Raw genomic sequence first — 27055 nt, 5'->3', positions numbered from 1 at the left:
CTGCGAGAACAGATCTCAGTCTTTATTTGGTTGAAACGTCACGTGTTGGAGTGTTTCGATCCTTTTTTAGTCATTTTTGGGTTTCACGGGAGGCTGACAGCCTGCCGTGTGTATTTCTTGTTTACAGATCCGTTCGGGAGCGTACTCTGAGCATCTGAGTTAGGCCCTGGGCAGCAGCAGACGCAGTCACGGTCTGTTCGAGGTTGCCGTGGCTGGTGTCGCACAGGAAAGGCTGGGGCCCTCAGGCGGGATCTAGACTTGCTGTGGCAGGGCGTGGCAGACTCCTTAGCCTGCAGTGTTTTCAGAGCAGGCACTACCTGGCACCTGCCTGCACCTCAGAGGGCATGAAGCCCAGGGGTTAGAGTCAGCATCAAGAGCATTGCAAAGCCGGGCCGTGGTGGCCCAGAGCTGCAAGGCCCAGTTCCCTCATTTTACAAAAACAGGAGGGGGAGTGGGGAGATGGGAGAGAGGCTGGGCTGTGGCCACACGATGAGTTAATAGCAGAGCTGGAACCCAGCTCCCTTGTGACAGGACAGAAATCTGGTCCTACGTTGGTTGGGACTCCCTCACCACCCTGATCCTCTCCCACTTGCTGACTAGAGGCTTGGTGGGGACATCCTTGAGACTTGATAATGTTCCCTTTGATAATGTTTCGCTGTGGTGTGAGCCTTGACAGATGATCCTCTGTGGTGTGAGGCTCAGGTAACCCTAATGGGGGGTTGTTTCACAGGTCCTGATGGTGTGTGGCTGGTAGAATGTTAAAGCAGGAAGGGACATAAGGAGGGGCCCAGTGGGGTGGTCCGCAGGCCACACAGCAGAACCACCTGGGAGCTCCTGAAATGCTCTGTGTGGACCCTGTCCCACCAAGTGAGAGATTCTGATTTAACTGGTTGGGGGTGGGGGGGTATCAGTATAGCTTAAAAGCTCTCTTAGATGCTTCTAGTTAGATGATTCTGATGTGCAGCCAGGCTGAGAACCACTGATCCTGTTCAGCCTGCTCCTCATTTAGCAAACAGGAAAACAGAGGCATAGGGCCCCAAGTGATTTTCTTCCCTTCAGCCATTCAGAGGCAGCCGGCCGTGGGTTCAGGACCTGAGGTCTCGGCTCCTGTCCCCTGAGGTCACTTCCTCCCATTTCCCTGTCAGACATCAGGCAGGGATCTTCTTGAGGCTGCAGAAAGCTGTGGGAAGTCCTTGGAGCGGCTCTCGCTTCCTCAGCGTACTTCCTGTGCACAGACCAGCTGGAGACCCTGAGCCTGCTTCCTCGTGCCTCTTTCCAGCCTCACAAGGCAGGGCAAGAGAGCTCCGGTGTTTCAGTTTGCATCTGGCTTTGGAGCTGTGGGGGAGATAGAGAGCGCTCGCAGGCACGTGGCAGCTGTCAGCGCCGTCCTGGGAGCGTTTTGTCTAGAGTGTGATTCCTACAATGCATGCTGCCCGGGAGGCTTGGCCTGAGCCGGGTCTGTGGGAGAAGGAGCAGTGGAGCTGTAAACGTGACCTGGGTTGGGGCCTGGCCTCCTCTGCCTGGTCTCAGCGCAACTTCAGGAAAGCAAGGAGCTGTTAAGTCGGGAGCCCAGGCATAGCCTCTAGGTGCATGCCTTATCCCCACGGGGCCTTTGAACCTGACTGGCCTGTCCGAGAGCCCCAACAGTATAGCTGGAAGACACACCGGTTGGTGTTAGGCAAGTTTATTGCTCCTGGTTTGGTTGCCACATGGTGTAATTATCTTGTTGTAAGCTTCAGCCCTCCAGAGTGTTAGATGCTTCTGGTCCCATTGACCCTCTTCTTTGTCAGATAACCCTGGATGCACCTCGCCCCCCAGTCACCACTCAGCTCAAGGCTGGCTGCCTCTCCATTGAGGCCCTCCCTCCATTGAGTGCCCACTATGTGCCCCCCCACTCTCCACGGCAACCTCGGGAGGCTTTACAGATGCAGGAACTGAGGGGCTCAGAGGTTCAGTAACATCACTCAGCCAAGGAAATGCCGTCACCAGGTTCAGGGCCCAAACCATCTGATGGCAAATTCCACAAACGACTTAAATGATCTTTGTATCAACCTTTTGTGTGTTTCCAACCCTTCCGTTCATTTCTCTTCCCACACAAGTCCTCGTGTTAGAGGCCGTGCTTTTTTGATGCAAACGGTTGCACCAAAAACTGCTCTCACCTTCGGCCTGGCCACTCGACTTCTTTGTGCCTCAGTTTCTGTGTTTTATGAGGTGGGAATCACAGCACAGTTGGACTGAGGATAAATGAGTCAGTGTATTTAAAATACTTGGAGGAGTGCCCGGTACTTAGTATGTCAGTATTGGCAGTCACGGCCTTTATCGCATTGGATAGTGGAGGTTCTGGCCTGCTTCTCTGGCAGAGGTGCTGTCCTCGGTTCTAAGGCCCCTGAGGTGGTCTCGGGGACTAGACTGGTTCATAGTCCACGACAGCAGAGCTGTGGATCCCTCAGGGCATTGCAGCACTGGGCATGAGGAGGGCGGGTGCCAGCCTAGGGGACCGGCGAGGTTCTGTCCCGTTTGAGCAGTCATGTCCCACCCTGTGATACAAACATCATAAGAAGTCTGCAACCTACTATGCGGGTTGCATGGGCAGGAAACACACAGACTGGCCTCTGGAACAGAAACGGTCAGCTACTAGAGCCGTGAGGAATGGAGATGTGACCATGATGAGGGGGTGTGTGTGTGCACGTGTGTGCAAACATCCACAAACCCTGCTGGTTCTCATATGAGTCTGCCGGCTGCATTTACTTTTTTAATTGTGTGTTCATCATCGGACAGAGAGAGCGAGCTCAGTCATCAAAGGATCTATAAAAAGTATGAGGTAGATGGCTCAGGCATTATTACAGAGGAGGAAATGAGGCCCTGGGATGTTAAGTGGCTTGCTCAGGGTCATACCCAGTTAGTGGGTGTCAGACCTGAAACTGGAACCCAGGCCTTTCTGTTCCTGCTGCAGTGTTTCTTCTGTGCTGTGTGGCCTCTGAAATAAAAACACGTGGGTAGTTTTCTAGGAGAGGAGGAAGTCGGTGGAGATGTGCCATAAGCAGCGAGCCCTGTTCCCCATGCAGGACAAAAACAGACTTTTAAAACCCCAGAATATTCAGACCCCTGTTTGGCACACTCTGGACTATCCAGGAAGGGCACCAGCTTCTGGCTTCAAAGCCACCCACCACCTGGTGACCTGTAGGCTGTCTCCAAGCCCAGGTTTCCTGTGGGCCAAGTGGGGATGGCAGCCCCCACCTCAGAGGGCTGGGCAAGTTACAAGACACCTGGCACCTTGTTGGTTCCTGCCCGTTGGCTCCCTTTCTCATCAAGCCTGCGGGAGGCTCCCGCCTTCGTGATGCGTGCCTGGGTACCACTGTTGGTCAGGACTGGAGGCGGTGTGGGCTGGGGGCCTGATGGGGTAGGGGTGGCCGGGAGTGCAGCCACAGGGGCATTTCTGGTGGTAAAGTTACTCGTTTCAGTGGGGCAAGAGCACTCTGGATGGGAGAGAGAGACAGAAAACCATGTTGAGACCCTGACTGTGGTCGGGTGACATTCATTGGTAGAGTTCTTTATTTCCTATATCATTAGAAATATCCAGAGTCCTATAGATAAAACCCCTGGCCAACAGATTGCACTTTTCACCTGGGTTCTGATGCCTTGGGGGTCCTGCAGACCTGCAAACCTAAACCTTAAAGCAAAGCCAGCCAAGGCACTGTGCTCCTGGTGACCCCTTTCTGTGTCAGAACAGGAGGATCTGTGGGTGCTAGTCTCACCATGTAGCTCGTTAGAAAGGGTTGTTGGTGGTCTACAAGATGACATTGCATTGCTTCATGGGGAGAAGTTGCTTTGAGAGAAAACAAGAAGGAAACAAGTTTGTTGTTTTTAGAGAGTAGGGACCTTCTTGTCCTTTGTTGGGTGGATGATGACCTGAGAGCCACCGTCATGCTGTGGATTTGAGGGGCAAGGTTTGGGGCATCACCAGATGCAGCCATGTGTCCTTCCCCTGGGCTTATCTGGTGACCGAGGGTGTGCCAGTGGGCCTGGAGCCACCTGGGGCTGTCTGTTGGAGGGAGGGGAGGGGAGACTGCCGGGGCCCAGAGTCCAGCATGTGGTTCATTAGCATCACACTGACGAGCCTGGTTTACCGGCTGTCCCGTGGAGCAGCCAAAAGTGCAGGAGAGAGTGACTGATGGGGGGCCAAGGTGTGATGTGGGGGATAGCAGGCTGCCCTTCCCTCCCTGTGCCAGTGCATCGTCCACAGCACAGCAGTGGAAGTCAGGGTCTTTCCTTCTGAGTACACTCGGGTGGTCCTCATGCTTGGGTTTGATGCATTGACTCTCTCACCTCAGTCTTACTGGATGTACCAGTGCTCTGTAATCTCCAGGTGTGGTACCCTCGGAACATCTTCCCAGGATGCAGCAGTGCACTGTAGTCCTCAGGTGTGGTACCCCCGGAACGTCTTCCCAGGATGTGCCAGTGCACAGTAAATCTCCAGGTGTGTGGTACCCTTGGAATGTCTTCCCAGGATGCAGCAGTGCACTGTAGTTCCCAGGCGTGGGTCTCCAGAAGGCCTTCCCCTCACATGGGGTGCAGAATTGGCCTTCAGAGTGGAAGGAGAGGGATGCTGCCTTTGTACAGGTTTCACAGCGTCACCCGTTACTGGAAGAGTTTACACACACACACAGATAAATTTGTTTCTGTCTCACTGTGAGAAAAACGAGCCTCTTGTAGGTTAAGGTGATTGCATTTCGGTGGTCCATCCTCTCCATTGGAGGCTCCAGGTCCCTGTCCAGCACGGAGCTGACAATAAAATGGTTTATAACCTGCGGGAGTGCTTGTGTCTTTTCCCAGCGCTTCGCTTCCCCAAGAACGGCGCTGTTCCCAGGGGTGTCCGGTTTCCCCGCCGCCATTCACCAAGCCCCACACCATTCTTAAGCTGCAAGAACTGGTTTTGCAAAGTAAACTGATACTTCCGTGGGTATCCTCAGGGAATTAGGATGGGGCGGGCCTTGGAGGAGGCAGAATGACCCCGGCTCCTCACCTTCTCTTCCCCGCCCCCTCCTCCTGCTCCTTAACACTTGAGTGCGCAAGCAGAATGAGGGAGAGCCTTTCCCCTCCCTGGTGATGGGGCAGAGGGCCGGTCAAACAAAGCCAGTCTTGCCAGGAGCCCTTATGGCCCCCTGAGGTTCCTGGCCGGCCCTCCCACTGGAGCAAGGCTGGCCTGGGCTTTATGCAACCTCATTGGGAGATGAGCTTTCTGCCTGACTGCTCCAGGCACAGGGGCCTGGCAGAGGCAGGGCACGGGGCAAATCTTTGACCCCATCTCCAACTTCGCAGCTGATGGTGAAGAGAAGGGGACTCCTGCAAGGCAGCTGTGGGCTTTTCAGCTTTTTGTGCGACCTGGCAGGAGGGCCCTGGGGCTTGGGAGCATGACAGGAGCTGAGAAGGGGAGCAGAGGAGCCGGGTCCCTGGGGTCCTTCAGTAGGAATCTCAACCTAACCTTGGAGACTGTGGTCAGAATCAGGAGGAGCTGCCAGGAGGGAGGACAACCCAGCCTTGGAGGGTAGAGGGCAGGGATTTCGGGAGTGAGGTCCTCATTCTCTCCTTGAGGGGCTTGGGTGGCTGACAGGCCCCTCGGTGGTGGTGGCCACCTCGTTTCTGGCCTGTGCCACAGGTTGGTAAAGAGGCACAGCGAGGTGATGCCGTGTATCCTGAGCAGGAGAAGTCAGGATTTAAAACCGGGCGGCACGGGCGGGGTTTGGAGGGTGTGGTTGAGTCTGTGCCTCGTGTCCAGGAAGGCTGGTCTCCCCTTGAATTTTCTGTAGGAGACCAGACAGCCTGTGGAACCGAGGAGTGTCCACTTGTGCCTGCACCCACTCCTCAGGCTGCAGTCAGATTTAAGTTTACCCCCCAACCCTGGTGGCTGTGTCTTTCCCCATCTTCTCTGTCCTCTCTCCTTCACCTGCTGGATGGCTCGCTCAGGGCCCAGCATGGATCAGGCTCAGCCCTGCGCCCCCAGGAGGGATGCGCAGAGTCATCCCTGCTGTGGAAGAGCTGAGGGTTAGGATACTTTAGGACGTAGGGCGGCAGAGGCTGACCCTTGATTGGAAGAACCCTTCAGAGTCTGTTATTTCTAACAAAGAAGGCCAGTTTAGAGCCAGGTAAATTGGGGAAGGATTAATTGTTCCTGCTTTTTGCACGGTCTTCTCTTAGGTGCTGTGTTGTGGGGCCCACCACATTTACAGTGTCCTTAAAAAACATCTAGTCCAGGGAGTGGAAGATAGATCTACTCTTGGGTGCAGATGGATTAGCTGTGGCTGCCCAGAGCAGGGTTAGGAGGGCTTGACTTGGATCTTTGGGAAAGAGTGCTTTGATCGGTTAGCGATGTCTGCCGTGGAAGCTGAATGGGGAGGATAGGAGTGTTCCCTACACAGTGTTTGTTTCACTTTTGTAGACAAAGAAACTGAGGCCCAGAGCAGTGGTGACTTGTCTGTGTGTTTAATGGTGGTCTGGAACTGGAACCTCAGGCTGCTCAATCTCAACCAGGTGCTCTCTCTAGTGCCCAGACATTGAAGAACCCATCCTAGCTAGAGGGGCCAGACATACAAGTGTGAAACGATGAGGAAAAAATGTCAGACTGGCCCTGGTAAGATGGGCTGTTCAGAAACTACACCTGGCAGAGCGTGCACCCTCACCTCTCTCTGTCAGGTTTTAAAGCACTGTCTGTCAGGAGTGGGAAGAGTGTGTAACTCCATGGGCATAGAGAATGCACAGAAGATAATTCCAAAACCCAGAAGATTCTCCCCAGGTTTGCTGGCTGATTTGTCACACCCGCTGTGTCCCCAGCAGTGTGTGCTGGTGTTTTTGAGGTTTGGGGTTGTTCCTTGTGCGGCCCCTTTGGTAACGTGTCATGGGTCTGGTGTGTCACAGCTCCCTTCATGGGACTGGTGGGGTTGGAGACTGGGACTCCCCACGGGGAAGCCCCTGCAGCATTAACTTTCTCCCAGCCAGGTGCTCCTCCAGCCAGGTGCTCCTCCAGGAGCCGCACTGTGATGCACGTGGGATGTTTTCCATGATGGGAGCAGCAGTTTAAACAAAGGGTGGATCAAGGCACTTAGAAGAGTTGCTTGATTTCTCCACCAACCAGGGTGCTACACCCGTGTGTGTTGTACCAATTTCACATTCTCCTTGGCCCGTGGTTAGAGTCACAGAAAGGAGAAAACGGAAACCTGTTGGGCACACGACCTGGAACCCCTTCCTGGAGCCTGTGCAGGTCTCACCAACGCCAATTCTGCATCCATGCTCTACCCGCCCCTTCTCCCTCTCTCCCATTGCTGGGCTGACCTCCAAAAACACAGAGAAAAAAAATTAAAGCATGTCCTTGTGGTTATGTAAGAAAATGCCAGTATTCTTTAGAGATGCCTTCTGACAGAGCAGTGAAAGGACATGGTGCTGGAGTTTGCTTTAAAACTCTTTTGGTTTTATCATGGAGGGAAAAGAGGTGAAGCAAATCTTGCTCATTGTTGAATCGGAGTGATGGGTGTATGGGGACTTCTTGTACTGTTGTCTCTTTATTTATATTTGACATTTTTCACAATAAAAATGCTATGAAAGTGTATCAGATTCTACTGAAAACTTTCTGGCCTGTGTATGATTTCTGGGCTCTTCCATGAAACCGCTTGACGTGCTGCGAGCTGCGTGTCTCCCTCATACGCCTGCGCTTTGCTCTTCTGTCCTTGCTCCCTGCTCCTGTTTGTTGAACACGGATGTGTTGCTTTATGTGATATTTTCTGAAAAGTTGCAGTGCAGGGGCCGGCCTGGTGGCATAGTGATTAAGTTCGCATGCTCCATTTTGGTGGCCCAGGCTTCATGGTTTTGGATCCCAGGCGCAGACCTACACACTGCTCATCAAGCCCTGCTGTGGCGGCATCCCACATACAAAATAGAGGAAGATGGGCACAGATGTTAGTTCAGGGCCAATCTTCCTCAAAAACAAAAAGTTGCAGGGCATTCAACCACCCAAGATGACCAGAATTCTATCAATAATATTTTACACAAGTTTTTGGGTCCTCTTGTATAAATAGGAATGTGAGTTTTGTTTTTATTGGACAGACATTTCTTGAGCAGCTATGTGTGAAGACAAAACAAATAAGAGGAAATGAGTGATGTGGGGGAGGGGCCTGCCAGTCTCAAGATCACACTAGAGGCCCATAGATAAGGCCCCGGGAGGAGGAGAGTCCATTTAGGGTCCCATCCCATAGCATGGAGGTGCTTTCTCACAGTGCCCTTGTCCAGTCTCCAGCCATCTCGCCCTGTTTTGCTATCCCATAACACCTGCTGTTTTCAACCCCAAACCCCTTTGCCTTTCCTTAAATTTTCTCATCCTCTTCTCAGGGTAGACCCTTTCTCCGCTAATTAAACTTCTTAGGGCAGAGAAAGTTCAGGTTTTTTTGTGTTGGTTTCAAGCAGGCCCTCTGAAAATAGGGAACGGATAAGGCGCTCCAGTGGGAGGCCCAAGCACCAGTGTAGGTACCAGACCTGGCTGTGGCCGGCCATTGCTGTCACCTGGCCCTGGAGCCAACAAGGAGAGTGCGTGCTGGAATGGAGTGGAAGGAGGTGAACTCACGCCGGAGTCCATTCTTGTGTGGCGTGGTCACCATCCTGCTCACATGGGCTTGCTGCAAGGAGGCTTGTGAGTCAGGAGCCGTAAATGACAGAAGATGCTGGCCATGCAAGACCAGTCAGACCTCAGAACAGCTCATCCCGTGGGCCCATTCCCTAGCCCTGGGAGACACAGGCTGGATCCTGTACCGACTGGCCTGGGGGTGTATGTGTTTCAGCCCTTGACCCTGAACTTGACCCTGTTGCGTTGTCCTTCTTGATGTAATCCTCTGCCTGCATCCCTGCCCTTTTGGCCCTCTGCCTCCGGCAAGAGTGAGCCTGCTGGGTGGGAGGCCTTGGTGGGAGGAGCACTGGGTTTTAGAGTCACATTGGCTAAGGGTCAAGACTCAGCTCTTCCACGTTAGTTGGTGCTGCTGGGTTGTAATGTTTGCTCCCAGTGAACGGGGCGCCGGCCGCCACAGGGAGCTGGAAGGATCAAAGCTCTTGGTGAACTCTGCTGTATTGCAAGCAAGTGTTCGCTGTTCTGTTTCTCATCCCCTGCTGGGGGGACTGCAACATGGTGCAGTCTCTTTAGAGAACTGTGTGGCATTAACGCCTAGAGTTCAACATCCACACACCCACCCTACAGCCCTGCTGGTTTCACGCCTAGGTGTATACCCCAGAGATGCTCCTGCGTATGGACTCCGGGCACTTGTACGAGAATGGTCACAGCATTTCTTTTCACGACAGCAAAAACCTGGCAACAGCCCAGATGCCCATCAGTAGCGGAATGGATGAATGCACCGAGACGTGACCGCACAATGGAATATTATACAGCTGTCCAAACAAATTAACTGTGGCAACGGGCATTGATGTAGATGAATTTTAGCAATATCATAAATATTAGGGAAAAAGAGTGTGTACTCCCAGAGATTACATAGAGCACTATTCCTTTTCTTATCGAGTTAAAAGCAACTAAAATAACTGTTCTTTTTAGGAATATTTACAGATGCATTAAAACTGTAAAAAAAGGAGTGAGGGCACGTGCACCTGTGATTCAGGTTGGTGGTGTCTTGGGTGGGAGGAGGCAGAGGTGGGACGGGGCACCATCTGGTCATGTTGGTTTTCGTCAAGGTCCTAGCTTTTGTTTGGGGTGGTGGGTTTGCAGGTGGTTATTCCATTGTGGAAAGTAACTAAATGAAAGTGAGCCATGTGTGACCACAGAGGAGTATCATGAGCCAAGGATTATGATTAATAATTAACCCAGTTCTGTGCATGTCAGGTCCAGCACTCCCCCCGCATACACACACACTGCCAAGTTAGTTTTAGCAAAGGCCGTGAGGGCCCAGTGTTCACTGCGGGTGGGGTGGAGTCTCCTTTCCCATAGCGGCCCACCCGCCTCCCGCCTCTCTCTCCGCCGCCTGTCCATCCAGCTCAGGACTCCCTCCTCTGCTGCGCCTGCTGGCTGTAGTGACTGTAGTGACCGCACCAGCTTGTGGCTTTGCTCTTCCCTAACTACTTGTTGCCTATCTGTGTCCCACAATCAGTGCCTTGTTAAATATGGCCTCGCCCACTAATCATTTCCACACGTGTGTATCTTTCTAACGAGATGCTGATTTCCCCGAGGCCAGAGGTCATGTTTTATCTCTTCTTCTGTGGCCAATTACTCCCCAGCTCCCGTCCACTCTCCCCTCCTTCCTTAATAAAAGCACTCCCAGCCTCCCCTCCAGCTAGGCATGGCCCTGCGGCCAAGGGAGATGAAGTGGCCGTGTCGAGTGCTCCTTCTGGGAAGCCTTCCTGAAGGGAGGTGGCCACGTGCCTTTCTTCCCCGTCTCTCTCCCCACTGCCCGGAATGCAGCCTGATGCCACGGTCCCTGACGCCCTGGGGTTGGGGCTCTCGTGGTCTGCCTGTCTTCTGATAGCTTGAATCTTGTGGAAGTCACTCTTTTCAGGTTTTTGTTGCTCACAGATTACTGTAATTCTCAGGGATGTATCACATAACCACCCCGCATCCACGTGGTTCTCAGCCATTTGGGGTGCATCATGATTGCATCATGAGGCCTGTGGATTAAAAAGGGCAGCAGGATCTTCAGTTGGCATCTGGACTCCAAGTTGCTGGCGTTGGGTCCCACGCTCCACTCACTCACAGGTGACCTCTGAGGTCACTCCCTGACCTCTGAGCCCTACTAGTTCAGGGAGTTAGGGACTGTGTCTGCTGACTTCAGCCTTGAGCCACATTGGTTGTCAGCCATGCAGTGCTGTGCGCCCCAGGTGCTCGATTGCGTGAACTGTAATTTTCGCAGCAGTCCCTCGAGCTCGGGAGCTCCACTGCAGAGGTGTCAACTCCCCTGGTGGCCTGCCCCAAGCAGGGCACCGCTCCCCAGGAAGGGACTTAGGGGCCCCGTGACACACCTGCGCGTGTTGAAGGTGCCTGATCCTGGCCTGGTGCTGCGGCCCTTGGTGGTCACTGTGACCCCTCTGTTCCCTAGAGAAAGATAGAGGCAGACAGTCTGAGATGAGATGAGCTTGCTTTTTCAGGTGGCGGCGCTTTCTCATGGCTTCTGTTTCTCTTTGTTTTTTTCCCCTCTAATAAAGACTAGTGTCTTGGTGGACACAAGGTGAGAGCCATTCTGCAGAGGGGTAAATGGTGATGCTAGCGTAAGTGGGGGCAGCTTGTGTGGTGGGGCGGCTGCAGCCAGAGTGGCTGCCGGGCTGCGCAGAGCCTTACCATGCCTGGCATCCAGCCTCTTTTCCCTGGGTGTCAGTGGCCAAGGGCGTGGCAGTGTGGCTGTTGGCAGAAAAGGCCTTTCCTACCTCGGAGGCCTAGGGCCGTACCTGATCTGCCTGCTTCTCTCTCGCCTCAGGCCCATGGCCCCAGGTGAGACAGCACAGCACCTCCCACTTCCCTGCATCTTTCCTCTCTGCTCCTGCATGGGAAGTGGGATTTACCATGACCAGCTGCTGGGTATCCAGCATTCCTTCTTTTCTTTGTGTTCATTTAGGAAATGTTTGTTTAGGGCACCCCACCCCCATGTGCGCCCTGTTCCTGACTCTGATCTTGCCAGTGAGGGTGGTTGATCAATGCTCGTCTCCACTGTGAGTCTGAGTTCTAGGAGGGCAAGGATCCTGTCGGCCTTCACTCTCCATCACATCTCCGACTCCTGGCCGCCTGGAATAGACTTGGGCTTGGTAAAGACCTGTTGAGTGAGTGAGTGAACAAATGAATATAAGAGTGAGGCAGCTTGAGTGTAAAAGCATGGAGGGCCGTGGCTGAGTTTGGGGAAGCAGATGCAACAGGGAACCCTCCCACAGGGCAGGTGTGCAGATGCCCTAAGAGAAGCACTGCTGTGTCTTGAGCCTCTGAGAGCACAGGACGAGTTCTTCAGAGCAAGAAGCTTGATGTGTTGATTGACAGCCTCTCCTTGGGCACCAGCCTGAGTGACCAGTGAAGCCTTTCCTGGCCCTGCAGCCTCCAGGGACCTCTCCTCCTCCTAACTCCTTGGCCCTTGGGCTGCAGGCTGCAGTGTTCATGCCTCTTCTCGCCGACCACACTCTGATGTCCGAGCGTGGGAACATCTAGATTCCAGCCCCAGCTTGGTCATGAGTAGCCGTGTGGCCTGAGGCACATCCTCTTGTGCATCTTGGTTTGTTCCTTTGTAAAGGAGGCACAGTTCAAGCACCTGCCCCACTGCCCGTCAGAGGATGTGTACAGACTGGAAAGGGTTGGACCAGGTGAGAGCTTCTCCACACCACACCACCCCCTGCCTGACAGAGCCTTACGCATAGTAGGTGCACAGTTAACGTGCATTTTTGAGTCTTCTCTCATCTTGTTTTGGCTCGGGCTGGAAGAGTCCACTTGCCATGGTGGCAGAGTGGGCACAGACTGTCACCCTGCTCCATTTGGGCTCAGGAACAGCTGGTGCCGGTCCCTCCATTTTGCTTGGAGCATACGCTCCCTCTGGCCTGTCCTGTGACCCGGGGTAAGTCTGGATGCCTTCACTTTCCCACCTCTTCCTTCGTGTTCTTGGACTCTGGTGATCCTCTCACCGCCCCCCCCCCCCCCCCCCCACGCAACTTACCCACATCTGAAGAAAAGCTTCCTTTTTCTTTTTCAAAAGAAAAATGGGGTTTTTTTTCTTTGCTCCTCAGCTCAGAGCCTCACACAGTGGGGGCCCAGCTGGTCTAATTGAAGGGCGTTGTTTCTGTCCCTGTCCTTTAGGATCCACATTCAGGCTGTTCACACAGTGAACCACGCACCAGCCCTGGCCCTTCATTAGCTCCTTTGACGACTGTGGAGGGAGCCCCTCCCGCCGCAGGCCCCTGGGAGCAGTGGGGAGGGAGATGGTCCGGTTCCCCACCCTTGGCAGCCTGCAGCCTGGTACGGAGACTTGAAAAGTGAAGCCCATCTAGCAGAGGAAACTCCGTCTGTGGCTTTATAAGTAGGAGCAGAGGATTACAGGTCCCTTCCCCACAACCCCTCAACATTTTATACCACAAGCGTGTGACAGCGCTTAGCACATTCTGTTACACAAGGGAGTGCCACCATGTCTTAATGCCTGGCTCAGGCAGACATCACTTATCGATCGTGGCACTCTCTGCCTCTGAGCCCAGACTTGGCCTCAGAATCCATCTCAACACAGTGCTCCAGATAGCCACTACCAGTCACCTGGTGCCCAGGCTTGAGCCCTCTTTAGAACCCCTGGTATCATAATGAGTTACTCCCATGAGAGCTCCTTGTGCCTCCCGAGGCTTCAGAATGGGCCATCTGACCATAGGAGCCCACTGCAGGCACTGCTAGAAATGGCCTCAAAGGTGAGGCTGGGCCACCACCAGTGTCGTGCTTAGTAGGACTGCACAGCATGTTCCAGCTGCAAGACCTTCCCACTTGCTGTTCCCTTTGCCTGGACTTCTCTTATCCACCTGTCCACTTGGCTCACATCCTCTCTCCACTCATGTGTGTTCAACTGTGATTTCATGGCGGGCCCTCTTTGACCCGCTGTCTGTAATAGCTTCATTGCCCATCACTTTTGATCATCCGACCCTGCTTTGTTTTTCTTAGCACTTAGGACTTCCTGGCACATTCATATGACATATTTTTACCTTTTTGTCCCCCTCGTTTACTACAGTATCCCCAGCAGTCAAAAACCTTTGTTGATCAAATGGATCTTGTGTTGGCAGATGGCTAGTGGACTGGGGGGTACCGCCTGCCAGTCAGGATTAAATGAGATGATACACGCTAGGTGTCTAGCCCAGCCCCTGGCTTATTAGACGCTCTGATATATCATCATTCAAAAGAACGATGCACTCTGGATGGGGGAGGGTGTGTTCAGTGGCCTGTCCCAGGTCCTGAGGCCTCTGTTGTCACCAGACCTTTCCTCCCTGTGGTCAGCCGGTTCAGTTTGGCCAGCAGTTGGTGAGCATCTGCTGTGGGCAGCATGTGCAGACGCCTGGGGGGCGTTCAGAGGTGAGCACGCCACAGCGCCTCCCCCCGGAACCCTGAGGTTCCCAGTCACCTCGAATGTGGAGTACTGGGCTGGGGCTCCAGCGGCGAAGACGCAGAAGTGATCATTTCCAACTAAGGGGTTTGGGTCCGGGAAGGGGATGGAGGTGAGCGTTGCAGGGTGGGGAGGATTGCATCAGGTGTTTGGGGGGTCGGCCACCACCAACCCCTGCCCACCCCCAACGTGGACAGCTGCCTTGGCGTTGATACCATCTGTTGAGATTTTCACTTCCTGCTGAGATGTTAGTCATTACAAACTCGTTGTTTCTTAACCTTCCTCCTCCCTGGTTTTTCAGCTGTGTCCTGAGTTGCCCTCCCCCAGTTTCCTGCTATAGAATAAATTCTTGGTGATAGAATAAAAGAACCTTCCAGAGTTTCTTGCTCTCTAGATGAAGTCTGATCATTTGTGGCAAACTTCCGTAACGATGAGAAGCGACTGCTTTGCAAGATTTCTTCGCCCGTTCCGTCTGTTTCATCTGCAGCTTTTTCAGAGGGGCGAGTGGGGGCGAGGGAGGCAGTGACAGTCTCACCTCGCTCACTTATCCTCTGTGGAGAGTTTGCAGGTCCCTCTGCCTTCAGGTGAGGGGCAAATTCCGTGGCTCTGCCCAGGGCAGGCGTCACTAATCGACCGTGCCCGCTTTCCCCCAGACCCCCACCTGCCCTTGGAATTCTCGGTGTAGCACCCCGCCAGCCCTTGGGAGTTGAAACCCCTGCCACCCTCAAGGTACAGGTGGGTGTGTGTGCTTCTCTCTTGAGACCAGAAGGAAAAGAAGAAAGGAAGAGCACGGAGAGGGCTTTCCGGTGGTCCTGTTCAGTCCTTCCTGTCTGGTCCTCAGCTCCGAGCGATAGAGAAGGGAAGGGGTGGTGTGGGGTGAGCCGGGGAGTGGGGAGCATCTCTCCATTCCTGGGATCTCCAGGGTGAACCCCCACCCCCAAGTAGCTGTGGTGCCGTCCTGGATGGCTTCACTCGGGCACTGTTGGCCTCCTGCACTCGTGCACCGTGCAGCTGTTCTAAGTGGGACGCTTGCAGTGGGAGGCCAGCTGTGTGTTCTCCCTGAGCGCAGCTGGAGCAGCGCCCGCTGGGGCCTGATTACGTGCCAGGTGCTCTCCTCGGGTTCCCGTGGGTTAGGTGTGATGCCTGCCCGCCCAGCCACCTGGCAGGGGTTTAAGCTGAGGCCCAGCAGCGACAGGCTGGTGGTGGACCTGGCTAGGGGACTCTGAGGCCACGGCTGTCCCCGTGGAGATAAGCCCAGACTGGGCACGGCCCCGACTCCCTGAGCAGAGATTCTGGTTCTCGCTGCTCGTGGGCCTGCAGTGGGGGTGACTCCTGCACCTGTGTTGGGAGACACGAGGTAGGGGAACGCCTTCTGCTGCTTCCCTTGCCTTTGTTGCCACCTCTTCCTGCCGCGGCACGACCCAGGTCGATACACACATACCTGGATAGCACCTGCTCCTCTTCGTTTCAGCTCTGCGCCACCTCCTCTTGGAAGCCTTTCTGGCTTAGCCGCTCTGGTGTGCTCCTGTTGTCCCCCAGCTCAGATGCCTCACATCACCTCTGTTAGGGTGCTGGACTTGCCAGTGGGTCTGTCCTCTGCAAGGCTGTGGGTTCCCCAAGGACAGGGGCCTGCCCCATGCACACACCTGGGCGCCCTCACTGCTCCCTTGGTTGAGCCTGCCTGTCTGTCTGCTTTCCCTGTATCTGAGGGCAGAGGTCTTGTGTGTGTGCCCCCTCCCCCGAACCAGCACAGCGCCTGACACCCCGTAGGAGCCCAGGAAATACGGTGTACATGTAAATAAGAGAGTGAATGGCTGCCCTCTGTTCTCCCTGCCTGCCATCCTCCTGCCCTGGGGAAATGGATGTGGAGGCCTGGCTGACTCGGGAACGTTGATGCCCTGCGTCCTGCGACACTCGCGCTGTGGGGTGGTGGCTTTCCTGCCTGCCTTCCCCTGCCCTCGCAGGTCCCGGCAGGCTGCCACCTGCAGCTGGAGGCTCCCAGGCACGCTCTGTCGCTCCTGCTCCGACTTGTACCCTGGGAGTGAGGGAACCAGTGCCCTGCCGTCAGGTAGCGGGTGAGGGCTGCCAGGGTGTGGTGCCCACCCCAGCCCCACCTGGGGGGTGAGTGGTGGGGTGAAACAGAGTGGGACACAGTGGCTGCATAGACGCTGTTCCCCCAGCCCAGCTACTTGCTGGGACGTGAAGGCCACACCTCTGCCCCTGAGCTTCATGCCCTCCTTGCTTGCCCATCAACAAAAACTCGAAGAAGCTCGAAGAAAGGGGCTCTACAGCTGCTGACAGTTGTAAGATCCCTCACCACCATCACATAGGATTCCTGGCATCCACCCCAACACGGATGCTGTAGTTTTAACCGGGAGGAGAGGACAGGGCAGCCCTGAGCCTCTCCGGGCATGAAGGTGTGAGGGCAGGGCCACCCCTCCCTCCTCATCCCGAATCCTCAGAATCCTTCCTCCTCCTCCCCGAGTCCCCACTGGAGCTCGGTCCTGGTGCATGGGAGGCCCTCAGGAGACATTGGTGAGTGGAGGTGAGCTGCTTGGTTAGTGCAGCGAGCCCTAGGGCGGAGTCCCAGGAGGCTGGGTTTCTAGACCCGAATGCAATGCCGCACCGTGTGATTTTCCTCTCTGGGCCTCAGTTTCCCCACTCTGTAGGTAATCTGTAAGGCTCTTCCAGTTTTAAAATGCTGAGTCTCACCACTCCCTGCTGTTGGCTGGGATCCCTGTGCACGATATGTGTCCATCCATTAGTCCATCTTGGGCCCCCGCCCCCTCCTCCTGCGCCTGTGGTTGCTCATGACATCACCACAGTTCTTGCCCCTGAGCCCACCTTCACTTGGCTGCTGGGGGCCTGGCTTGTCTGCAGCATGTAAAATGGTTTCTGAAGTACCGTTTATGGGCAGGAGTTCTTCTCAGAGATGAGACAGTGCCCTGTGCGTGCTTCTGGGGCTGCCCCACCGCCTTGCTTGGTCCAGGGGCTCTGAACAGGCACTTCCTAGCATCAGATAAGACGACTCCACCCACAGAGCAACCCCAGGCATCGTACGAGCCCTAAAAGAAGGTGGCAGGCGTTTGTGGGGACGCTTGAAGTGTCCTCCAGTCCCATCCCTGTTGGGTTTCCCCTGGGTTCTTCTGGGACATGTGGGCGCTTGCCTGTTTTCAGAGTTGGCAGCCCTGAGTCAGTACCTCCGTGAAGACGTGCTGTGCTCCTCTGTGCCAGCACCGTGTCTCCTTTTCCAGGCCCCCTTCCCCACCTTCTGAAGGAGCCAGACATCCCTTAGAGATGGTCCTAGTCCTGTTACAGATGAGGGTGTGGCTCAGAGAGGGACTGTGAGTTGCCTGAGGCCACACAGCAAGTAGCTTTGCCCTCACATGGTGGTGTTTGAGTTCCATGTGCCCCTTCCCACAGGTCTCCTCCTCCTCGGTCGGCTCAGAGGAGATATTTGTTTTCCCTTCTGTGAACAAAGAAGGGCTTGGTTTGCTTCTGTGCACACAGCCGTGCAGACGGGCAGTTACGAGTGTTCGGGGGAGGGGCATTCTGATGATGTGGTAACCGAGGACAGCCTGAGTTGGTGGCCTTACATTGCTGGGTCCTGAGGCACGATGCGGCCTAATTAGGGGAGCCGGTGCAGATCCGAGCTGGTTTCAGGCCCTGGGGACCCCAGGATTAATTGAAACGAGGTGGAACAGATGGATTGAGTCTATCAGCAGCTTTACGTGACAGCCTCTTAACATGAAAGCACTTCATTCCGCAGGCCCCCTGCCCCCGTGGAGGCGGGAACGCGGCAGAAACCGGAGCCCCTTGTCCAGATGGAATTACAAGCACGTGGCCCGTGGGCCGGGCTTTGAACAGGCGGCCGGGGATAAATCATCAGGCTTACATCTCCGCTGAGCAGCTCAATTAGAAAGTCACGCTCCTGGCCGTAATATCCCAAAAAGTGGGCTGTGGTGCATGGTTGGGGGAGGGGCTGGCGGCAGGCTGTAAGTACCAGGAGTCACTACGGAAGGTATGAGGCCAGCGTCAGCTGTAGAAGGTGCCCGGGTTTGGGCCATCGGGAAGTCAGCGTAGTACAGGGGACGGCTCACCACCCTGGAGCGTCCAGCCCTGGCCCTCCGCTGGATCCCGCTATTAAACCCCGTCTTAAGCGTTGTGCCACGGTGCCCTCAGATTGGAAATGCTAGTGATTAGTATCCTGACCACCTCACATGAGTGTTGTAGGGAGGAAAGAGGTGGGACCCTCCCAGGGTGGGAACCCTCCTTGTGGTTGGGTGTGTGTTTGCCAAGGCCAGCTTGTCAGGCAGCTTTTGTTTGGGCCAAGATGTTGTCGAAGGGCATTTGGGAACCCTGCCCGGCCAGACCCACTTGAGAGGTTTCCAGGTGTCACGTGGAGGAGTGCTTGTTGATGGCATGAGCATAACCCCGTGGCGTGTGCAGAGGCTCCCTGGAGAACTCCTCCTGACTTTGTAGGCCTCTCTGTGCCGTGCCCTGCGAGGGTCTCAGCCTTTCAGAGTCCCAGAGGCATCTCGCCTGCGTGAACCATAGCTAGTGCTGTGAGGTTTCTGGAAATGTTACCGCCCTGGGGTCTGGAAGTCTTGCCTCGTCCCTAAGGGCACTGGAATAGACGCTGGGAGCATCGAAATTCATGGAGTACCTTTCCTGGTGGAGTCACTTCTGTAGTTTAGGAATTTTAAATGAACCTTGCTTTGTTTGCTCGTAAAACTATGACATTTGGGATTTTACAGTTGGAAAGCATGGTGTATTCAAACCAGCATCACAAATTCACTTTGAAATGTTTTTTTTTTAAAGATTGGCACCTGAGCTAACAACTGTTGCCAATCTTTTTTTTTTTCATTCTTCTCCCCAAAGCCCCCCAGTACATAGTCATACATTCTAGTTGTGAGTACCTCTGGTTGTGCTATGTGGGACGCTGCCTCAGCATGGCCTGGTGAGTGGTGCCATGTCCACGCCCGGGATCTGAACCCATGAAACCCCAGCCGCCAAAGCGGAGTGCAGAAACTTAACCGCTCAGCCACGGAGCCGGCCCCTCAAATGTTTTTAACTTTGGTTAACATCTACAAGCTGCAAAATCTTAAGACCCATGGCAGCTGATTTTGCCGTGATTCGAGGTATAGGAAGTAACCCAGCAGCTTTGTGCTGCCTCTCAGTGGGAAGTTGAGGGACAAGGCAAAATGGGAAAGTGTCACGGAAATGGCCAGATGAAGCATTAGGAGTTCAAGGGAAAGGAAATCATGTGATTAAGGGCATCAAGGGTGGCTGCATGGTGGAGGTGGCATTTTCTGTGAACTTAGGAGAGTGAGTAGCGTTCTGACCACTGATCCTCCGGGCTGGGGATGTGTGAGGGAGAGAGAGCCCCAAAAGGAAATGCAGGCTGTGTAGTACACTGTACCCAAGGGCTTGACTTGATGGTCATATTTAGCAGTTAATACATTTCTGGGCTCTCTCCTTCCCCTGTGGGACTTCTAACCATTCTTCACGGCCCAGCTCAGAAGCCACCTCCCCTGGGAAGCCTTCCCAGCCTTGCCTGGCCGAGTTTGGCACTGCTCCCTGTGCTGTGCTGCTCTGACACCTGTCCATTTGTGCTGTGCCTGTCTACCTCCGTGTTTTTCCAGCCAGGCTGAGAGTTCTCAGCTCCCAGCACGGTGCTCAGTGTGTCTCTTTGAATATCTGAACCCCGGGTCTAAAGATGTGCCAGGGGTGTACTGGGTGCACACTCAAAGCTGATGATATCACTCCTGTTTCTGATGTTCATTGCTGACTCTGAGAATGTGGATAGGTCCACAGCACCATGCTTTGTGTTTCTTTGGCCTTGTGGAAGGCACATTTGTTGTCTGGACGGTCCGGATCTCCTTGGCAGCTGTGAGCATCGTCTTCCGCCTGGATGCCTCTGCTGAGTGAGCGGCTTAACTTTTCTGGGAGTTCCCTCTCATTTACTCTGCATTAATAGCTCATAGTCAGACCGCTTTGGAGGGTCATTTGTGCACCTAAAAACTTGGCCTTTAGCAGCATTTATTTTTTTCCTTCCAGCAAAATATTGAGTCATAAAATTCAGTCTCATCTGGGAGGAGGAAAAGAATTCTTCCTATTTCTTCACGAAATCATTGTTCTTAATCCAACCTCCCCAGTGTTTTCAAAGGAAACTGAAGATAACCTCTGCCACACACACACACACACGCATGCACACACCAGGCATGCAACTGTTTCCACCCTGTAACTTCTCTGGGACCTCATATCTCTTCCACCAGTGGAGAAAATGACCTTTCTGTTTAAGCAGCCACGGACGTCTAGATGGGCCCTGGCAGGATCTTAAGCCATTTCAGTGAAGCCTGCATTACTTCAGCAGTGAGTGAAACTTTTCTGGGATGCCTGAGCCTCCTCTTCAAGGGGCTGGTGCTCCGGGCGCCACCCCTTCCCGCAGAGCCTCCCACCTGGGCCCCTGCGCAAGGCCTGAGGCTGTAAGTCAGCCCCTCCCCCATCTGTGCTCAGCTGCCCGTTCTCCCGGCTGGGCTGGCTGGCTGGGCTGGCTGGCGGCTGTTCTTCCCAGCTGATGCAGGCTTTGCATCTCCTGATGGAGGATGCCCAAGTGCAGTTTGATTTTTTGGGGGTAGTGTTTTTTAAAAAAAGAGGTAATCTGTTTCATCTTCATCTTGGATACATGGTGACTTGTCTCAGAGGAAAGCATAATTTCCTTTTTTTTTCAGTGGACCCGACACGTTCACAGTTCAATGTCTGGTAAATAGATGCCACTGACTATACGTTCTCTGTGTAGGAAGCTGTGCATAAAGCGTTAAAATATTTTAAGGTCATATAACCACATTATAGAACCTTTAGAAAATGTTGGGAAAAGTTGCTCTTGTCCCGATCACTGTAATAAAAAATGTTCTGTCATTTGTGTATATTTCCTTTGAGGATTTCTTCTTTTTTTAGCTTATCTTTAATACTATACGTACAATTAGGTATTCTTTTATTCATTGAAGCACTTTTTGTCTGTCTCCCTGACCAGGATGGGTGGCCGTATCTTCGTTACCTAACCATTCGGTTTGCAGCTAGAATGTCAAAGTGGTGTTCACTGACCACACGCCCCTGTCATGCTCACATCCATGGTTGGAGGGTGTGGTAGGGATGTTTTAGGGCCTCTGTTTAATACTGTGCTGCTGACGCATTTACTGTGAAGTAGACAGTTTACTGGGAGTTTGGGGTACGCACACTTGCTCTCAGGTGAGTTCAGGGGGTCATTTAAGAGGCCTGAGCTGAGCCCCCTTGTTGCTAAGCCTGGGAGAAAGCATGGGCTCATTTTAGGGCTCCCAGGACATTGGGCTGCCGTGGTTGAGTGGGTGCACTGTTGGTAAGTCCTGGATAGAGACTGGCTAAAAAGGAATTAGGAGGCGTGTCCCCCACAGGGACCTGACAGTTCAGTGGAGGTGACTGGACAAATGCAGAAAATGTTTCACCTACAAGCCCTGGGAGCCATGGGGTCACGTCTGGCCCGAGGGGCAGACCAGGTGGTTGAGGCATCCACGTCCATCCTGGGATCCATCCCCTGGCTGTGCTGCCCCAGGCCTCTGCCTTCCCCTCGCGCTGTCCTCCTGCCTCTCCGGGAGGCCGTGACTGAGCCCTCCAGAGCTTTTCTCCTGAGACTTAGCACCACCCACACCTGCAAGGTGCAGACACCCGGGAAACTTTGAAGCTTCTTAGGGAGGAAGGAGGTTTGAGGGACTTTTGGGAGGGGAGGAACGTCCAGGCTGGGGGGCTGGCCTGTGCAAAGTTTTGGTGACAGGAGGGGATGACAAGGACCCAGTGTGCTCCGAGAGCCAACCTAGAATTGCAGCCTGGGCCCCGTGTTGGGTTCTGAGACACGGAGCAGTACCCGCCAGCAGGGACAAGGGATTGGCCTCATGGGCTCAGTGAAGCCATGCGCCTGGGTGCCAGTCTTGTTTGCTGTAGGGTGGCCGAGAGGTCCCACCATCCACTGAGGCTGCTTGCTCAACTGTAATCAAGTGAGTTTTGCACCATAGCTGGGTGCCTCTGGAACCTGCTCACCACCCTCCTCCACCATCCTTCTTGGCACTAGCGGACTAGCTCAGTTCCCTGGGAAGCCTGGAATGGGGCACCCCCTCTGTGTCTTGTATCTTTCCCCGCTGACTACATTTGTGCTTGCATGAGAGGATTCTAACAGGAAGGGAGCTTTTTCCTTCCACTCAGCTTCCTGGTTCTGTTCTTACAACTTCTCTCCACCAGTGACCTCTGAGAGTCAATGCCACAGGCCTAGAGACTGGCCCCCCTGTACTCCCCATGAACCATATCATCCTCAGTTTGCCACCTGTGGGTCTGAATCAGGAAGCTGAGAATCTGAGGGCAGGCAACTCGCTGGGTTTGTTGACGCTGTGTGCAAACACAGATGCAGCCCCTGGGACCTCCCACTCGGGTGACAGACGCTTCCTGGAGAGTGTCCTGGCCTGTCCCACCCCATGCCCAAATGCATGTAGGGCCTTGTTTATGTGGTGACAGCCCTGGCGGGAAGGCTGGAACAGATAAGACCTATGTCTTGGATTTGCGGCCTGGGTGGTGGCAGGGGGGTTCTCTCCCCTTTTACGTTACAGAGTGCTTTCCTGCACCCTTGCCGCTGAAAATCCAAAGCCACCCACCCTCCTCTGGTCTGTTTTTGTGACTTTTGGTTTGTTTAAAGTGGTTACCTACCAATGGGATCCTTCCAGGATACAATTAGTGCAGTTTCATTGATGAAGAGGAAATTGGGCGTTTCCCCAGCATCTTATTTTGGGATCTGAGAGCAAACCTGAAGGGGTGCAGATTCCACCCTGGATCACACAGTTTAATACTCCTCACTCCTCCAGCCCTGCATGCTCTGAGGAGGGGGATGGAGGTGGTCTCTGGGAGGGCCACGCCCAAGCCTGACTCTTCTCTCCTGCCTCTCAGGCCACAAGGATCAGATGACAAGACAGAGGCTGCTTGCCCTCGACCCTCATCCCTGCCTTGCGGTGTGACCGTGGCCTTTGCTTCTGCCTTTGTGAAGGTCCAGGTTGCACCAGGGGGGCTCACTGGCAAATTTGGGGGCTGCTCAGAGCACACCACTGGGCTTGCACTCCCCAGACTTGCTTGGTCCCACCCCACACAACCCACCGGGGTGTGACCAGGTGCCCGCCGAGCAGGCCAGTGTCAGCTGCGGTCTCCACAGTGGCTTTCTGTTCTGAGTGCCAAGCAGGAGGGTCTACTCATCAATAACCTCCTCACGTCCCGGAGAGATGGAGGGCCTGGCCCGTCGCCCTGGAGGCCCCACCGCCCAGAGGGGACAAGTTTGCTCGCCTTTCCTCAGGGACCAATGGCCACTGAGTCCCCTCCTCACCAGCGTTGGAGAGCATGACAGCCACTAGACACATGTGGCTGTCCGGGCTCCAAGATGTGGCTAGTGTGACTGAGAAAGTGAATTTTTAATTTTAATTAAATTTAAAAACATACTCGATTCAATTATTGGAGAACTTTTTAAGTGTGTTTGGAACAACTTGGGTATGCGAATGTACTTTTTCAGATCAAGTGTTTCCAGTGAAAATTAGCATCCGAATTGAGATGTGCTGTGAGTGTAAACTACGCCCTGGATTTCAAAGACTTGTATGCAAAAAGCGTGTGAAATATCTCATTCATGATTTTATGTCAATTATGTGGTGAAATGATACTATTTTGGATATAATGCCTTAAAGTTTATTGTTAGAATATTTTCACCTGTTTCTTTTTCCTTTTCTTAAGGGGGCTGTAGAAAATCTGATATGCGTGTCTTGTGTTGCTTTTGTCCTGGACAGCTTGGAACTCAGTCCACACTCACAGCTCTCAGCCCGCCTTTGCTGCAAATGTGATTGATGGTCTTTTAGAGGAAACAGTTAATGGTTCAAGATTGTTTGTGGCCACAGGATTAGGTCTTTAGGAGACACGTGGTGTTTTGAAAGAAACAAATCAAAAAATCATCATCAGGGCTAGCTCGGTGGCACAGCGGTTAAGTTCTCACGTTCCGCTTCTTGGTGGCCCAGGGTTCCCTGGTTCGGATCCTGGGTTCGGACATGGCACCGCTTGGCAAAAACGCCATGCTGTGGTAGGCGTCCCACGTATAAAGTAGGATGAAGATGGGCATGGATGTTAGCTCAGGGCCAGTCTTCCTCAGCAAAAAGAGGAGAATTGGCAGTAGATAGCTCAGGGCTGATCTTCCTCAAAAAAAAATCATCATCTGTTTATAAGGCATCATTTCTTAGTTGCACAAGTGACACATATTTCTTGTGGGAAAATTAGAAAGTACTGATAAGGCAAAATTAAGCATCCTGTTTTGGAAAGGGAATTCATGTATTTTCTAGCAGTATTTTCTAGCAATATTCCCAGTGGTCTTTTGCTTAATGATTTAGCATAAAAATACCACTCTACGTTATTGCAGAGACCTTCAAAACGATTTCACATTCTGTATGTCCTTTATAAAGGTGGGTACCCTTCCACCCTGTTCAGAGGGCTGGTGCTCCAGACACTGGGTCAGTGGCAGAAGAAGCCAGCCAAGACCAAAGGGAACAGCGACTATAAGTAAACCTGGAAGTTGGGCTGCGCACTTGAGTTTCTCTTGGGGCAGGGTAGGGGCTCCATGACAATGGGCTCGTCTGGCTGGGAGTCCTTCCTTTGGCCGCATGAGTGAGCTGGCAAGTGGATTTCGCCGATTTTACTGGTGGTGTGTGTTCTGCCCCAGGGTGGGACCGTGGAATCCTTTGGTGAAACGCATTCAATTGAGAGATAATTTTTTCGTGTTGGCTTTTTCCAAGGAGGGCTGAGGCTGTTACACAACTCAGACTTCTGTCCCACACAGATATTTACCCACTGAGTCACGCTTGAGAAGACATTAGCCATCTCTGATGCGGTGACACGTGACCCCAGATGATAAAGAAAGATGTTCTCCAACATTGACTGGAGAGGGGGCCAGTGGGTTTGAGAGTGGGGTCCACCTTCTGGTTTAGCATCCCCTCTGCCCAGTTTCTGGTGTGGACAGGAGCCATAGAAAGATAATAAAGAGGGAGCATAAAACCATTTTATATATTCTTTGACAGTGCTGGCCTCTCCTGGCGTGCTGGCCTGGGCCTCCGTTCTGACTGACAATTCAGAGAGATTTCTGAGATGTTCCCGGGCCCTGTGGGCTTAGCTGATTGGGTAGTTGTCCCCCTTTGCTTCGTCAGTGCTAGTTGGTAGCACACTGAATGCAGAGATTCCTCACACATGCAATAGTGACTCCTGAAAAAAGCTGTGTCTGCGTGGGAACATTTCTTAAAAGGCGTAAGAAGAGCTTCGTTGGTAAATTTCTATAATGACCACTTTCGTAAGACCAAGAATACTTAGGAAAACTGCTCGCTTGTTTGTCTTCTGTAAAACGGAATTTTTAGCTTCTGATTGGTGAAAAACAAGGCACATCTGGGCAGGGAAGGCTGACCTGCCCCGAGAAGTGCTCTGGGAAGCCTAAGTGGTGGTGGCATATGAGCTGGCACGCTCCGAGGAGAGCTGGGAAAAGGCTCCCAGACGGGGGGCATGACCGATGGCTGGTGCTGGGCCTTCTTTCAAAGACCTGTGGCGTGAGGGCCAGGAGGCCACCCATTTCCCCTGGGCCACCTCTCTCACAGGCACCGATTGCTGTCATTTATCCTCTCCCAGGGAAGTTGCTGCTGTAAATGAGAGAGATCCCCTCCTTTCCGACTGGGATTCTGAATCATCAGATTAGGACGACTCGGGAGTATCTCTTTAATCTTGATTCTGTATTTTTTTAATTGCACAAGCAAACCATACAGTAAAAAAATAATTAAAGACGTCTTTTAAAAAGAAGCTTACACCTAATCCGCTCTCCTAGCATGTCGCGTATCTTCTTTTCTTTCCCCGAGGTCTCTGAATACAGGCAGACATCATTTTTGTTTGTTAGCGATGAAGGCAGAAGCACAATTCACTTTGACTTTTCACATTTATTTATATCGTAAATGTTCCTTCCTGTTATATAGTATCTTCATAGTTACCGTTTAATGGCTGCATGCTCATCCAGTGGCTTGATAAACTGTAATTTTCTTAATCGTTCTTTATTTTTGTTTCCTGTTCTTAACGGGATCTTTCCCCCTTTGTTTCTGTAGGAAGTTCTCCAGCAGCTGATCGTAATGAATTTGCCCAATGTTTTGATGATTGGCAGAGACCCGCTGTCTGGTGAGTGAAAGCCGGCCCCCTGGCCCCCCGTGGTGCCTGGGCAGTGCCATCGGCTCTGGGCAGCTGTTGGATACACAGCTCTGGCTGCCAGCTAGCTTGGAGCCAGCACAGTGGAAACACATGATCGTTCTGGTGAGATTTTAAAGGGTAGGTTTATTACCCAGAGGCGTTAAGCCAAGAACACATTTCTTCCTTAAGAATGAATGCTCCTGACCTCTCGGATGCGTGTGCAGAGGCAAGCGAGGCCACTGCTTTGTTGGGCTTAGGGGCCTCAGCTGTATGGCAAACTCTCGGGAGTCTCTCCCCCTCAGTAAATGTGGACTTGATGACACTACCATGGGGTCTCTCCTTTTCAGTAAACACGAAAGTGATGATGCCATCATGGGGTGTGGTACCTATTGGAAAGAAAGTAAGAATCTTTTGAGGGAACCAATGTCTGTGTTCCGCTGGGACCCTGTGATGCTTTATTCTCACCATGGTAGGTCTCACCAGCATGTCCTGTCATGTATCTGTTTTCACGTCTCCCGCTGGGCTCTGGGGCCCGAGTAGGCAGGAATTCTAAGTCCTGGTCTCGGACCAGGTGTGACTTTGAAAGACTGAATGACATTGCTTCTGGACATCTTCCAAAAGGTCGGAGCTTAATTCACACCTGTCAGTTAACTCACTGGGCACTGGAGATCCTCCCTTCCACCATTGTGTGCGTTAACCTGCATCTATGGCTCATGGAT

At 53.2% G+C, this 27055-nt stretch overlaps 1 protein-coding gene across 1 annotated transcript in view; it reads left to right on the top strand.

Annotated features, from left to right (window-relative positions):
* Nucleotides 1-27055, top strand: part of CCDC88C (coiled-coil domain containing 88C) — a 131715-nt gene that overhangs the window by 25365 nt on the left and 79295 nt on the right. Inside the window, exon 4 of the mRNA XM_046647299.1 lies at nt 26258-26327. Coding sequence (XP_046503255.1) covers nt 26258-26327 — 70 coding nt within the window. The remainder of the gene's footprint in view (nt 1-26257; nt 26328-27055) is intronic.

The sequence above is a fragment of the Equus quagga genome, chromosome 20 (genome assembly GCF_021613505.1).
Source record: "Equus quagga isolate Etosha38 chromosome 20, UCLA_HA_Equagga_1.0, whole genome shotgun sequence".
Taxonomy (NCBI): Eukaryota; Metazoa; Chordata; class Mammalia; order Perissodactyla; family Equidae; genus Equus; species Equus quagga.
The sequence above is the reverse complement of the archived record's forward strand: the minus strand, read 5'-3'. Positions and strand labels throughout refer to the sequence as shown.